General features: G+C 34.3%; 1 protein-coding gene across 1 annotated transcript in view; it reads right to left on the bottom strand.

Annotated features, from left to right (window-relative positions):
• The window catches only part of cnksr3 (cnksr family member 3), a 76,339-nt gene that overhangs the window by 15,047 nt on the left and 47,163 nt on the right, over nt 1-14,129 (bottom strand). Inside the window, exons 6-13 of the mRNA XM_059355852.1 lie at nt 9,558-9,677; nt 9,201-9,260; nt 8,979-9,047; nt 7,286-7,435; nt 4,077-4,207; nt 3,805-3,965; nt 2,879-2,959; nt 1,145-1,442 (exon numbers count right to left, since the gene is read on the bottom strand). Coding sequence (XP_059211835.1) covers nt 1,145-1,442; nt 2,879-2,959; nt 3,805-3,965; nt 4,077-4,207; nt 7,286-7,435; nt 8,979-9,047; nt 9,201-9,260; nt 9,558-9,677 — 1,070 coding nt within the window. The remainder of the gene's footprint in view (nt 1-1,144; nt 1,443-2,878; nt 2,960-3,804; nt 3,966-4,076; nt 4,208-7,285; nt 7,436-8,978; nt 9,048-9,200; nt 9,261-9,557; nt 9,678-14,129) is intronic.

The following is a 14,129-nucleotide window of genomic DNA, read 5'->3' as shown; positions in this document are numbered from 1 at the left end:
CCACATTTTCTAGATGTCGAGGTTTCAGCAGCTAAATTCAATTCTTAAGTGTCTTTAAGGCTTGAAGAGAGTTTTTTTCAGATGTGGTGGTTGCTTCACATGTCTTCTCAAAATCTGGTGAGTTATGAAAAAGTCCAGAGCCAGATTTAAACTGAAAATGTTTGCATCCATCCGTCACGTCCCAAACTGGAGGATCCATCTGATGCTCGTCAGTTTAATCTTCCATTTTTTTTAAAAACTTCGATACAGCAGTCATTAAGTCAGTAGTATTCATCTTGAGGGGGAACATAAATACAGTCATGGAAACCATTGTTTTCTTCAATATCTTGTTCATTTTAATGCCTGGTACAACTAAAGGTACATTTGCTTGGACAAATATAATGATAACAACAAAAATAGCTGATAAGAGTTTAATTTAAGAGCTGATATCTAGACATTTAACATGGTTTTTATTGATAAAAACCAAAATCATTATCAAGAAAACCATGGAAAATGACTAGATGTCAGCTCTTAAATTAAACTCTTATCAGCTATTTTTATTGTTACCATAGAGACGTGATGCTAGCAAAAAAAAGTAGTTTTAGGTCATCAGATCACTGTAAAAAATTGGAATTTTGAAAATAATTTTGCTATTGAAAGCAGAAAAATGCTAATGTGTTTGGGTGTTGCACCTGTAACAGATAGATGGTGCTATCTTAAACCACTGGAAGTCAGAAAAAAAAAAAGATTTCTAAAGTAATTCCTCAAAAGTAGAAATTCTGATTAAACACACAAGATGATCAGAGCTTAAATTGAATTAAAATTTCCAATTTTCAGTGATAAATAATTTAAATGGAACATTGAACTGACAAGCGGCAACATAAAGTCTCTATAGTGAAGTTTGTGGTGAAACGTTACATGAAAAATCCTGAAAAAGAGATTTGAGAAAACTGTGAGTGTAGAAAAACAAGCAACCGTTGCTGTTTTTCTCCTTTTCTCTGGCGTCTTTGGTTTATTCCAGAAGTCGGTTTTCCATTTACTGCTGTATTTCCTTGTTAAAATGACTTGCTGAAGGTCTTAAACTTGCAGATATATAAAATATTTTTCCTGTAGACATCCTGATCCTATGAACGTCCCGTTGGGAGCGGGTCAGTGGCTGAGCAGCCGGAGGCGAGCCAGCCAGCCTCCCAGCAGCGACGTCGACTGTTTGGTGACGGCCAGCGGAGGAGAAACGGCGGAGGAGGAGGAGGAGGAAGGGGAGGCGGGCTTCTTGGACGCTGCTTCCTGGTAAGGGATGGTGGCGGTGTTGTGCAGGTTGGCGTTGATGAAGCACTGGCTGCCTCTGATGTGGTCGACGCCGCGGACAGACGGGTGACCTCGGTAGGGCAGAGGGTAGCAGGGCTCCTCCTCCGTGATGCTGCTGATCCCCTCGTTGCTCAGGTATCTGTGCAGGATGTTCTGACCTGTTGGAGCACACGGGAGCAACCAGGTTATACGTTTAATTAGTGGTTCTCTTGTAAGAGAGATAATTTTATTGACCCCCTTGGTTCAGGCTACAAACTTGTTCATTGTTCATTGTATAAAGGCACCTAACATGAACCAGAAACACTCTTTACAAAAGAAAAAAAAAACATCTCTGAGGAAAGTTAAGGAGCTCCTCAGATTGTAAACTTCAGAGGATCTGAAACGCTTCCCTGAGGAACTCCTTTACAAAGTTTTTTAACTAAGAAACCACAAAAACAAATGAGTTCCTTAGAGAACTTTTAGATAAACCTCTGAACCTCCTTTTCACCTGAAATTTAAAAGCATTTATTTGTTGAGGATTTTCTTCATTTTACCAAAACTTAAAATTAATCAGTTTGTGTCTTAAGATCATGTGACTTTAGAAGAAATTACTGAAATACTATGAGAGAAAAAAAGAGATATAAATCAAAAAGGAATAAATAAAAATGTAAATACATATACATGTATACATATATTATTTTTAAAAAATATAATAAAAAATATAAATAATCTCAGACTAATCTTAATACAATTGTTTTAATAACAAATTTATTTAGTTTTCCCTTTTTTTTTTAACAGAATAGAACAATCCCTCACCAAGGACCTCATTATAAAACATACATAAATAATTCAAAATAAATTACATTTAAATAATAAAAAAATATGAAATATAAATTAAAAAGGAATAAACAAATAATAACACACTAACATTTTTTGGAACCTCATTTTTATGTTTTATTAGGTTATTTTTATTGTTATTATTATTTTTTAAAAATATAAAAATGTAAATATGCTGAAAATTAATTTAATAAAAAATAATCTCTGATTTATCTTAATTCAACTGTTTTAACAACAAATTTGGCAACAACAATAACCTTTTTTTCACGTTTGAAAGACGAAAAAATATTTTTTAAATTAATCTACTAAAAATTGATCAGTTCGTGTTTAAAGATCATGTGACTTCAGAAGAAATTACTGAAACAAAAAGGATAAAAATACAAGACACTAAAAATACTTGAAGGGAAAAGTCTTAAAGATAAAATCACGTGTAAATGACTCAACACGAAACATGCCACAGCTGAGTGAGTTCTATTGTTGGTCTCTATTCAAGCGCCAGTGGAAACCCGTCCAGCTCTTAATGTGTCTCTGTTTGACGGCTCTGACTTCCATTAGCGGCTCGCTATCTTGGACAAACTGCCACACACACACATTCACATGCACACTTTAGTTCCTGAAGGTGAAGTGCAGCCGCGGCTCTCTGGTTAATAATCCACCAGGTAAAAATTCAAAGCACGCTGCGGTTTTATGCTTCAGGCTGTTAATGAGGCAGACAGGCGGCCAATACTGATAATGTTTCAGATTAGAGGCGGCAGCAGGTGGAGCAGGTGGAGCTCACCTTTCCTTCCCTGAGCTCCGGGTCTGAAGGACGGCTCGCCTGACAACGCCTCCACCGGCATGGACACGGGCCGAGGTTTACCTAAACAACACACAACAACAACACAACAACAGTTAGAATATGCATGAATAAATACAGTTTCATCTTCTGTTTGTGAGATTTCCTTCTACAGCTAAACGAGAACACTAAATGTGGATTAATCCGCCGCTGAAAATAGTCCCCAACAAATGCATTATTACCAACTGTTGAAGTTGTGAACAGTGAACAGCTGTTTCTAGGGAATTTATTTTTGAATAAAAGTGCATATATGAAAAAATTCAACAATTTAAAATGATTGATTCTCAAATTGTTGTTGTTTGTATTGAAAATTGATTAATCTCAGACTTGTTATTTATTTTTTCCTTTTTTAACAGAATAGAATATTCCCTGACTGTGGACCTCATTATATAAAATAAATAAATAATACAAAATAAATTGAATTAATAAAAAATAAAATATGAAATCTAAATTAAAAAGGAATACATTAAAAAATCAAAAATATGAACATTTAAAAAAAATAAAAGTTGAAAAGTAGAAATAATTAAAAAAAAATTAATTAGGTTATTATCATCATTATTTTAAAAATTCTAATAAAAATGTAGATAATGCTGAAAATGTATTTAAAAAAATTACATTTAAATAATTAATAATAAAGATAATATTAAAGAAGATAAATAATAATAATATTAAAGATAAATAATAACAATATTAAAGATAAATAACAACCTTCCGGTTGCTGGACGAACGCTCTACCAACTGAGCCACACCCGCCCCAGTTAAGACTTGGATTAGGGGTTAAAGTTTTAGGCTAAATTTCGGGTCAGGGACTTGAGAATATTGTACATTAATGAGGGTCCTCATAAGTATAGAAGTGTGTGTGTACTGACAGCGTGTAGACGAGCGCTGCCTCAGACACACAGGAAGTGGCTGGTTGTGTTCAGGCGTCCTGGAGTCCTCAGTGAAGCGTCGCCTCACGTCCGTGTCCAGACACGAGTTGGGAGACTTGGGCCTCATTTTGACTCCTGGAGACAAGTCCATGTTCCCGTCCCTGCAGAGGGAACCAGAGCAGGAGGAGAGGCGTTCAAACTCAGAAAGAAACTATATGTTCTGCTCTATAACTGCTGCTGTAAGCTTTATATGAGGACCTGCTGGGACTCACAGTGGTACGTAAGGAGCTGCAGGCGGAGGAGGGACGTACAGGTCCAAGATGGTGGTCTTCCCTCTCTTCCCAGGAGCCTCCGAGGGTTCACTCTGTCGAGATCTGTAGACAGCCGGAGCTCCCTGAGAGGTCTGGACAACACAAATATTACATAGCACGTTAATTATGGAAACAACAGTATTTGTTTTGACACATTTCCCTGCTGTAACTTCTTGTATGATGTGTTTCTGTGGAGCTTTAAAGTGTGTTTCTGTCACACGGTGGTAAGGAGGAGGTAATGACTCCTTTAATGGTGTTTATCATAAAACAACAGTAAGACGTTCCAGCTGGAGAGGAGAAACAGCCGACGAAGCGTTTCTGTTTCCTTCCTCGTCTCCAAAGTTTCTGTACTTTTATAAACACAGGAACTTTACTCAGCTCCTTTTCTGCTTCGTCTAAGTCGCCGAAACACGTCTGAAAGGAGAAACGTCGACTTCTGCTGATTAAAGATCCACACACACACACACACACACACACACACACACACACACACACACACACACACACACACTCTAGTTTATTTTGAACCAGTCTCACACACCTTCATGCTGCCACAAACACTCGTGAGAGGACTAAATGTGAATTAATCCGCAGCTGAAAATAGTCCCCAACGAATGCATTATTACCAAATGTTTGTTTGATGAAACTACAGTGAACAGCTGTTTCTAGGGAATTTCTTTTGAAATAAAAAAACAAATATGACAAATTAAACTATTTAAAACGATTAATTGATTGTAAAATTGTTGTTGTTTTTTACTGTTAATTGATTAATCTCAGACTTGTTATTTATTTTTTCATTTTAACAGAATAGAACAATCCCTGACCAAGGACCTCATTATAAAAAATAAATAAATAATGCAAAATAAATTAAATTTAAATAATAAAAAGATAATAAAAAAATGAAATAATATGAAATATAAATTTAAAAGGAATAAATAAAAAAATTAAAACATAAAAAGAAAAGAAAAAGAAAGAAAAAATGTTTTTTTGGAACCTTCCCTTTACATTTTCATTTTTTATTAGGTTATTATTATTATTATTATTATTAATAATAATAATAATAATATATATAAAAATGTAAATACTGCTGAAATTGAATAAAAAAATGTAAGTTTATGTAATAATTAATTAAGTTAACAACAAATTTGGCAACAATAATTACAAACAATAATAACCTTTTTTGACATTTGAAAGATGAAAAAATGTCTAAAAATGTATATTTTTAATGAATCTACAGTTAAAATGACCTCTATTATAAAGCACTTTATAATCTTTTCTACATTATATTTCCCGACGGGGCTGAGAACAAGTAGAGGAGATGTGAGTCTTGATTGAAGATGACCTTTGACCCTGACAGTAGGAGTGGTGGAGAGGTAAAAACAGACTTGAGATGTTTTGCTAGCGGAGCGGAGCGGAGAGAGTGACCCGGCTGTCGGGCCGTTAAGACTGCTATCTTCCCTAAACACACACATCCTGCACGTCTCTCAACACAAAACCCCCCCAAGGCCGTTTACTGAGTCCAGGACCGTCACATTGTGGAGTAACCAGTGAGTCACCTTCTAAAGATGAAGTCTGATGCTGGGACTGTTTCCTCTCCTTTCTCTTTTTCAGGAAAAGGGAAGAAGGGATCCATTGTTCCCACACACCTCAGAGCAGCAGCAGACTGGGTGGCTGCTCTGTTTACTGGTTGATCACAAACACAAACTAAACGCTGCGATGACAGAAGGAGAACGCACCTCTTTATTTACCCAGGAGCCTCTCTGAAACACTCGGCTTCACTTCCATACAGAAAACTAAGTGATTGATTCACTTATTAATCAACATGTGGAACTTTTAGCTCCTTTAACCCTTTGATGCACAACATGGTCTAAAGTGACCCGACTATGCACTTCAGTGTTGTTGTGATGCTGCATTTGTATTTAATTGTTTATGATAACTGTGTTTAAATGTTGTAACTTGTCTCTTTTGATGCTGCTTTCTTGGCCAGCTCTCTCTTGGAAAAGAGATTTTTTAAATCTCAATGAGACTTTTACCTGGTTAAATAAAGGATATAAATATATAAAAGAGTGCTCTGCAGCTGGTTTGATTCCTGTGTTTCAAGGTTATTATAGTTAATGAAAACTAACAAAATAACGAAAACTAAAATTGAAAAAACATTTTCGTTAACTGAAATAAAAAGAAAAACAAGAGTTTTTTAAAAAACGATAACTAACTGAAACTGTATTGTGTGGATACAAAACTAACTAAAACTAACTAAAATTATAGTGAAAATGTCCTTAGTTTTCGTCTTTGTCAACTTGTTTCTATTTCAACATGCAAGAACACATGGTAAATATATTTACTGATACTGGGCTGTCTACTCTTCAACCAAAATACAAAACACCCAGAACTGTAAGAGTTAATAACCTTATTGGGGCTGAGATGGATAAACAAAAGGAAATGAAGGCACATACCCATTACAAAAATACTAAAACTAACACTAAAACTAATAAAAACTAAACTAAAACTAAGCACTTTCAAAAAATAAAAACTAAACTAAAACTAGCAAACTCACTCTAAAAACTAATTAAAACTAACTGGATTTGAAAACAAAAATTCACAAGGAAATTAACCCTATAAAGCCAAGTGTATCATATTAGATACAGTCATTTTTGAGACCTCTACATCATCAAAAACCTGATGTATACATGTGTTGAAGATAAACAAACTGAGCAACAAATTGCACAAAAATATCAGATGTAGCAAAAATGATATGCAGGTTCCGCGAGTGGATCAGTTATTGCTGCATTAAAAAACTTCATATCAGCAGATGTATGATGTTGTGTTATATGGAAAAAATATGTATTTTGCATGTTTGAGGAAAAGGGAAAAGTTAAAAATGTTGTTGTTTGATGTTTTTGTTAGTTCAAGAAAAACAAACTGTGAGCAACAAATTGCACAAAAAGACCTGATGTATCAAATATGATACAAATTAGAATTCATATATGCAATTTATTTATTTTTTAAAATTCGTCAGCAAGTTAATAAGCACTCGGTTTTAAAAAAAAAATTGAATTTTCTGGCAATTATTTCATGGTTCAGGCTTTACAGGGTTAAAACTAAAACTAATGAAAAAACCAAAACTATTATAACCTTGGTGTGTTTTGCTCAGAGACTCTCCAGCAGCTGACCTGTACGAGCGGCGGCCTCCAGCGCAGGTTCTTCAGCGGAGCGGGAGCGAAGCCTCCAGACGTCCCAGACGGCCTCTTCTTCACCACCAGGGCCACGCTGCCAGACTCCGCCCTCAGCTTCTCCACCAGGTGCTTCAGCTGCCAGCCCACCTGCACCAATCACACACCACAACTCTTCAGCTATTTCACATTTCTTTACTAAATGTAGCTGTTGTCTGACAGAAGAGAGACAGTTTTAAAGGATAGTTTGGTGATGTGGGATGGTGGGACTCTCTTGGTTTGGATTCCTTCACTGTTCATTGTTCAGGAGGTTTTTACTGTCAGCTGATTTATCCACAGAGGTTTCCTCCTCCTCTCCAACACACACTGACCCTCTGATTTAAACCAGTAAAACACTGAATAAAGCTGTTTCATGGTTATAATCTGTGTTTCTTTGAGCCAGTTTTGCAAGAAGAGGACGTCCTGGAGGCTGTGACGTTTTCTCTGCTTGTTTCTCTGATAACTTAAGATCAAGATGATTAAAATCCTTCATAATATACAGTTACAAACAACCAAGATCTAAAAAGTGTATCATAAAAAATATTTTGGATACAAACACAACACTGGATATATGATCAATACTCCTTCTTTAGACATTTTTTATTGCATTTTATTGCTTAAATATGCCTAGGTTGTTCTTTTTATTTAATTGTATTGTTATTGTCTCATTGTCTATATTGTGTGTAATAATCTATCTATCTATCTATCTATCTATCTATCTATCTATCTATCTATCTATCTATCTATCTATCTATCTATCTATCTATCTATCCTTTATCTATGAAGCCACTGACAAGAAACTAAATGAAGCAGACTGCTACCATAAAGAAAATAACAGATTTCTATGGTTTGTCGTTTGTTTGAAACACTTAAGATTATATAAGTACATAATTCAACTAAATATAACATAGGTTTTGTTGTTTTTAGACATTTTAATGCAGACAAATTACATATTACATCTCTTTCTCCCACTGTAAAACCACAGTTTGTTGCTTTTCTAACCACTCAGCAGAGCCATGCTGGCTGTTTCCATTTCTTAACAGCATGGGTCTCAAACTGGCGGCCCGCGGGCCAATTGTGGCCCTCGTGACGATATTTTGTGGCCCCCACCTTGATATGAAAGTTTAATGTGAGTTTTATATAAATGGTACTTTACCATGTTGTGTGTGGAAGGTCCCTTTAATTACTTTTTTTGGGTAATTTTGTGTCTTTTTTAAAATAATTTTGTCTTTTTAAAATAATTTTGTGTCTTCTTTGGTAATTCTGTGTCTGTTTTTGGTAATTTTGTGTCTTTTTTAGTAATTTTGTGTCTTTTTTTGTAATTTTGTGTCTTTTTTTGTCATTTTGTGTCTTTTTTTAATCATTTCGTGTCTTTTATAAAAATAATTTTATGTCTTTTTCGGTAATTCTGTGTCTTTTTTTGTCATTTTGTGAATTTTTTAAGTAATTTAGTGTTTTTTCAGTCATTTTGTGTCCTTTTTTAGTAATTTTGTCTTTTTTTTTGTCATTTTGTGTCTTTTTTTAGTAATTTTGTGTCTTTTTTTGGTCATTTTGATACTGCCTCCAGCGGCCCCCAGGTAATTTGAGTTTGAGACCCCTGGTTTAGAGTCTTTATGTTCAGCTAAGCTCACACTAGAGTGGACTTTTGACTCACCACTGTCTGTTTGTTGACTTGAACGACTTCATCTCCAGCATGAATCCTCTGAGTTTTATCTGCAGGAGACTGAAAGGCAGAATCACACATATTATTATTATAGTTATATGCTTGTTTGTAGGTAAACTGAAGAAATATAAAACACTCCATTAAATTTGTTTTTTCAGCATAAAACACATTAAAAAGTTTAAAAAACCCTCTGTGATAAAGCAGCAAACTCACATTTTCAGTGGTGCCTGTGATGACGTGAAGCCCGTCGTAGGTGGATTTGATGTAAATACCCTGAAAGATTTAAAGAAGTGTTTGAGAATGTATATATGAATCTTCAGTATAAATAACTTGACGTGGTTTCTCTATGATTCCTCGCTGCATCTGTGGTTTTTCCTGACGGAGCTCCATCTGGTTCTGTTTCTAACTGGGTGCTGGTTGTGGTTGATGGTGCAGCTCTAAACTACCTGCTAGTGTTTCTGAGGGGAAGTCGGTTTAAACTGTGGCTTTTCTTTTTACGGAGCTGACAGAGACGTCCTGCTGATACGCTCGGAGTTTATCTGTCTGTTTTATCTGGTCCTCTGAGCTCACCAGTCCTTCTCCAGGCTTGATGTTGGTGATGAGGACCTCCTCCAGACACGACATCTCGCTCTTCGAGGGGTCAGAGGTCGCCGCAACCGTCTTCTCACAGACGCCGTTCAGAGCTCGGGACTGAAACACAAAAAAATCAAGGTCAAGAGTTTAAATCACAAAATGAGTTAAAACTGACACAGAGTTGAACATATTCATCCATTAATATATAGTTAATGACAGAAAATGAATCCTCAGTATTTTTTTATGATAATTAACTACTAATTTTGGTCATTTTTCAAGCAAGAATGGTAAATATTTTATTATTCCAGGTTCTCAAATGAATTTACAGTAATAAATAAAATTGCTACTTTTCTTGGTCTACTGTAAACAATATTTTCAATTAAGAACAACAAACAATTTAAAGACTGATGGGTAATTCAAAAACATTTAAAAACAACTTTAAGTTGCTAAATTTTCAATAGTTTATGGCTTTCATTGTAATGCATTTCAAACATAAGCTTGTTAAACATGAACTTCAATGTTATTTTTAAAAAAAATCAATTCATTTGATCAATTACGGCTTGTAAGTTTAATGAATTATGCAAAGCTTTGTCTGTTTTCTTGTAGAAGTATGATTATTATTTTGTGGAGGTAACTTTATGAGCTATTTTTGGCTTCTAACGTCTCTCACATAATGTTTACATTTATTTCTTCAGCTTTGAAATAAGTCTTTTATTTACATATAAATTGCAAAACACACTAAATTAAAAAAAAAATAATTTTGCTTTTTTAAAAAAAACAACTTTTTTTACATTCTTGTAAGGTTTGTAGACTCAACGATTTATTGAGGATGAATCAATAATGAAAATATGTGTTGGTTGCAGCCCTACAGAACTAACATATATGACATAACGTTTTTAAACCATTTTCAGATAAAAACATAATCACTATGCTGCATCGTTTAAATAACAACCTTTCATTTGGCTTCTATTTGAACTGAAACGCTTCACATTTATTTGTACACTGAGCAAGTTTCACAGCGTCAGAGAGGCGTCAAACACATTTTAATATAAAAATACATAAACTAATAAAAAAATTAAAAAATTCACCCTGAGAGGTAAGATAAATACCTTTTACACAATATGGCAACCATTTATGGACTATTATACCAATTATAATCCCATGAAAATTTTTAGAACACTTGACATGACACTTTGTAAACCTCATTAATATTGATTTGGTATTTGATTTGACTCCATCTAGGTTTTTGTTTGTTTGTTGTTGTTTTTTTTAATTGCTTTTATTTTTCTACTATCATTCTGTTCTTTCGTGTTGATTTGAAGCATAAATTAACATGTATCTTCTTTATTTTTGTATGTGAACGAAAGAAAAAACCCAATAAAGAGAAGTTGGAAAAAAAAACCCAACTACATAAAATAAAATCAGAAATCGGAGGAAGTGGTTGGCAGCACGTTGGTCTCTTGCTAGTTTCTGTCTCCTGTGATGATAAACATCCGTTCCTATGACTCTAAAATGCTGAATGAGGCACTAAAGCCGTCTGTCCCTGACCTTTGACCTCTCTGTGGAAAAGGAAAAGAATAAATAGACTGATGGAAGACTATAAAAGCTGCTCAGTGGCTCCTACAGCCAAGAACTACTATGAACAAACTTTAGTAACCTGAATGGGAATTAAATGATTTCATCTTGTGGCTGACGAGTCATTTTGTGGGTTTGTTGCGTTAAAAAAATGATATCTGCTGATTTACAGAAGACTCTTTCACAATATAAGTCTGAGCACCGTGGGAAAAAGTGTTCCTGGGCCTCATGACATCATCATCAATGGACCTGGAAATTATAATTCCAGTGTTCAGCCACTATGTCAAACTGTCTTTAAAGCCCGGCGCTCTTATTTTGGTGATTCTAATGAAGCCAGTCTAAGTACTGTCTATGAAGATTATAAGGACATACTTTATTAAACTAAATATATTTCACTTCTAAATGAATGGACAATATCACCAAAATGAGGCACAATTCATTGTTTTGTGTTTCAAATAATATTTTCTATATTTTTAAACATATTTTTGATTCATTACTGTAATGCGTCCAGATAAAAATGTCATAGTTTCCCCACACTTATATACAATAAATATTTAATAAACTTTATAAAAATAAATATACATTTCTTTGAAATGTATAATTTAACAGAATATAATCAAACATAATGGTTTTTGACAATGTATAAAGAACAAAATCTGAATGAAAATTGATGAGAAAAAATGGTTAAATGTTACGGTAATGATAGAATTTGCATTAAAATATGTGTATATTTTAATAAAATACATTTTGGTGATACCAGCTACTCTTGAGCATATTTAAGTGTTTGCCAAAGAAAAAAACCCAAAACTTTTGTTGTTTTTTATTTATTTAAAAATGTGTCTCTAAAATTGTCAGAAAAGACCTTAAAATTCTTTAAAAAGATGAAAAATTCATATTAAACAGTGACTTTAGATAGTATATGTTATGAAGGGTCAAATAAAATATGTATTCAATGCTTTTGGATTATTGCTATAAACTGTACATGTTCATGAGAATCACCCTCTGTCTAGTTTCTGTCTCCTGTGATGACAAACATCCGTTCTGAAGCCGTCTGTCCCTGACCTTTGACCTCTCTGTGGAAAAGGAAAAGAATAAATAGACTGATGGAAGACTATAAAAGCTGCTCAGTGGCTCCTGAAGCCAAAAACTAGAAGAAACTACCGTACATAAACTTTAGTAACCTGAATGTGAATTAACCCTCTGGGCTCTGAGCTTGTTTTGGCCGTTTTCGAATACTTTTGATTTTGCCCTTCATGTATAACATACAAATGTTTACTATACCCATATTTAGTATCCATTTTTTCTTCTTCTTCTCTATATGATCTGATCATGAAATCCGAGTTGAAAAATTATACTATTTACTACAATAAAAACCACAAATATGCTCGATGAACTGTTTTGGAACTTGAAAATGTAAAGATAGTATATAAATATGAACATATAAAAAGATAAAAAATTAAATATAATTAAACTATATACAAAAAAGTCCCATAAAATATGTATATTTCTAGGCTTTTTTTCCTTTTTAGCTGCAACTCTTCAAAACAAACTATGTGTGAAATTACACAGAGAGCTTCGCCAACGCGCAAATATTTCTGTACTATCAAATTAAAACTATCATATCTTTGGTTTTACATGAGCTAGGAATGTCAAACAAAAACTGGGAGAAAGTTTCAAGTCTGAACTTTGGAGTGAAGTTGATAGCAGCGCTCCATGTGACCTAGTATTTTAGTTAAATGTCACATGATCTGATCAGGACGCCACCATCATAGACCCCAGAGGGTTAAATAATAAATTAACATGCATCTTCTTCATTTTTGTATGTGAACGAAAGGAAAAAAAACCCAATAAAGAGAAGTTGAAAAAAGCCAAGAACTACAACATTTTTCATTTTCCATTGTAATACATTTCAAACATAAGCTCGTTAAATATAAACTTTTATGTAAAAAAAAAAAAAATCAATTACTGCTTGTAAGTTTAATGAATTATGCAAAGCTTTTAAAATTTTTTTATTTTTTTCTTGTAAAAATATGATTATTATTTTGTGGAGATATCTTCATGAGCTATTTTTGGCTTCTAACCTCTGTCACACAATGTTTAAATGTATTTATATTTAGAGGTTTTTTTTCCTTGTTAGCTGCAACTCTTCAAAACAAACTATGTGTGAAATTACACAGAGAGCTACACCAACGCTCAAATATTTCTATACTATCAAATTAAAACTATCATATCTTTGGTTTTACATGATCTAGGAATGTCAAACAAAAACTGGGAGAAAGTTTCAAGTCTGAACTTTCTAGATCAGGACGCCACGATCATAGTCCCCAGAGGATTAAATGATTTCATCTTGTGGCTGACGAGTCATTTTGTGGGTTTGTTGCGTTAAAAAAATGATATCTGCTGATTAACAGAAGACTCTTTCACAATATAAGTCTGAGGACCGTGGGAAAAAGTGTTCCTGGGCCTCATGACATCATCATCAATTGACCTGGAAATTACAATTCCACTGTTTAGCCACTATGTCCAATTGTATTTAAAGCCCGGCGCTCTTATTGTGGCTGATGACCCCTTCAGGGACCTGAGCAGCATCAGATAAATGTTAGAGAACTTGTGGTTGTGTTGAAGAACAGACGAGAGGATCTAGTTGGAGCCCGAGGCCTGAACAAACACTCATATGGTCATCAGGCTCCTGGAGCCCAGCGGGGGGTCCGAGCTTCCCACAGGAAATTACAAGGAAAGCAGAAAAACATGCTCATTTAGGGGAGTTCACTCCTTCTGTTCTTGAAAATTCTTGGTGGTTTATATTGCTTATAAATGACGTGCTCGTCTCCGGGGTGGAGAACAGTCTATAGTAATAAATTACACAACATATTTGTTTGTTTTTTACTTGACTGTATTCATACAAAACTGAACGGCTTAAAGAAAGGTTTAAAACACAGTGTGGAAGTGTGTTTAGTTCTCAGGCTCTTTATCTTTGGAGTGTTTCCATTTTTG

Source organism: Centropristis striata, chromosome 18, assembly GCF_030273125.1.
Source record: "Centropristis striata isolate RG_2023a ecotype Rhode Island chromosome 18, C.striata_1.0, whole genome shotgun sequence".
Classification (NCBI taxonomy): Eukaryota; Metazoa; Chordata; class Actinopteri; order Perciformes; family Serranidae; genus Centropristis; species Centropristis striata.
This window is presented reverse-complemented; position numbering and strand designations above follow the sequence as displayed.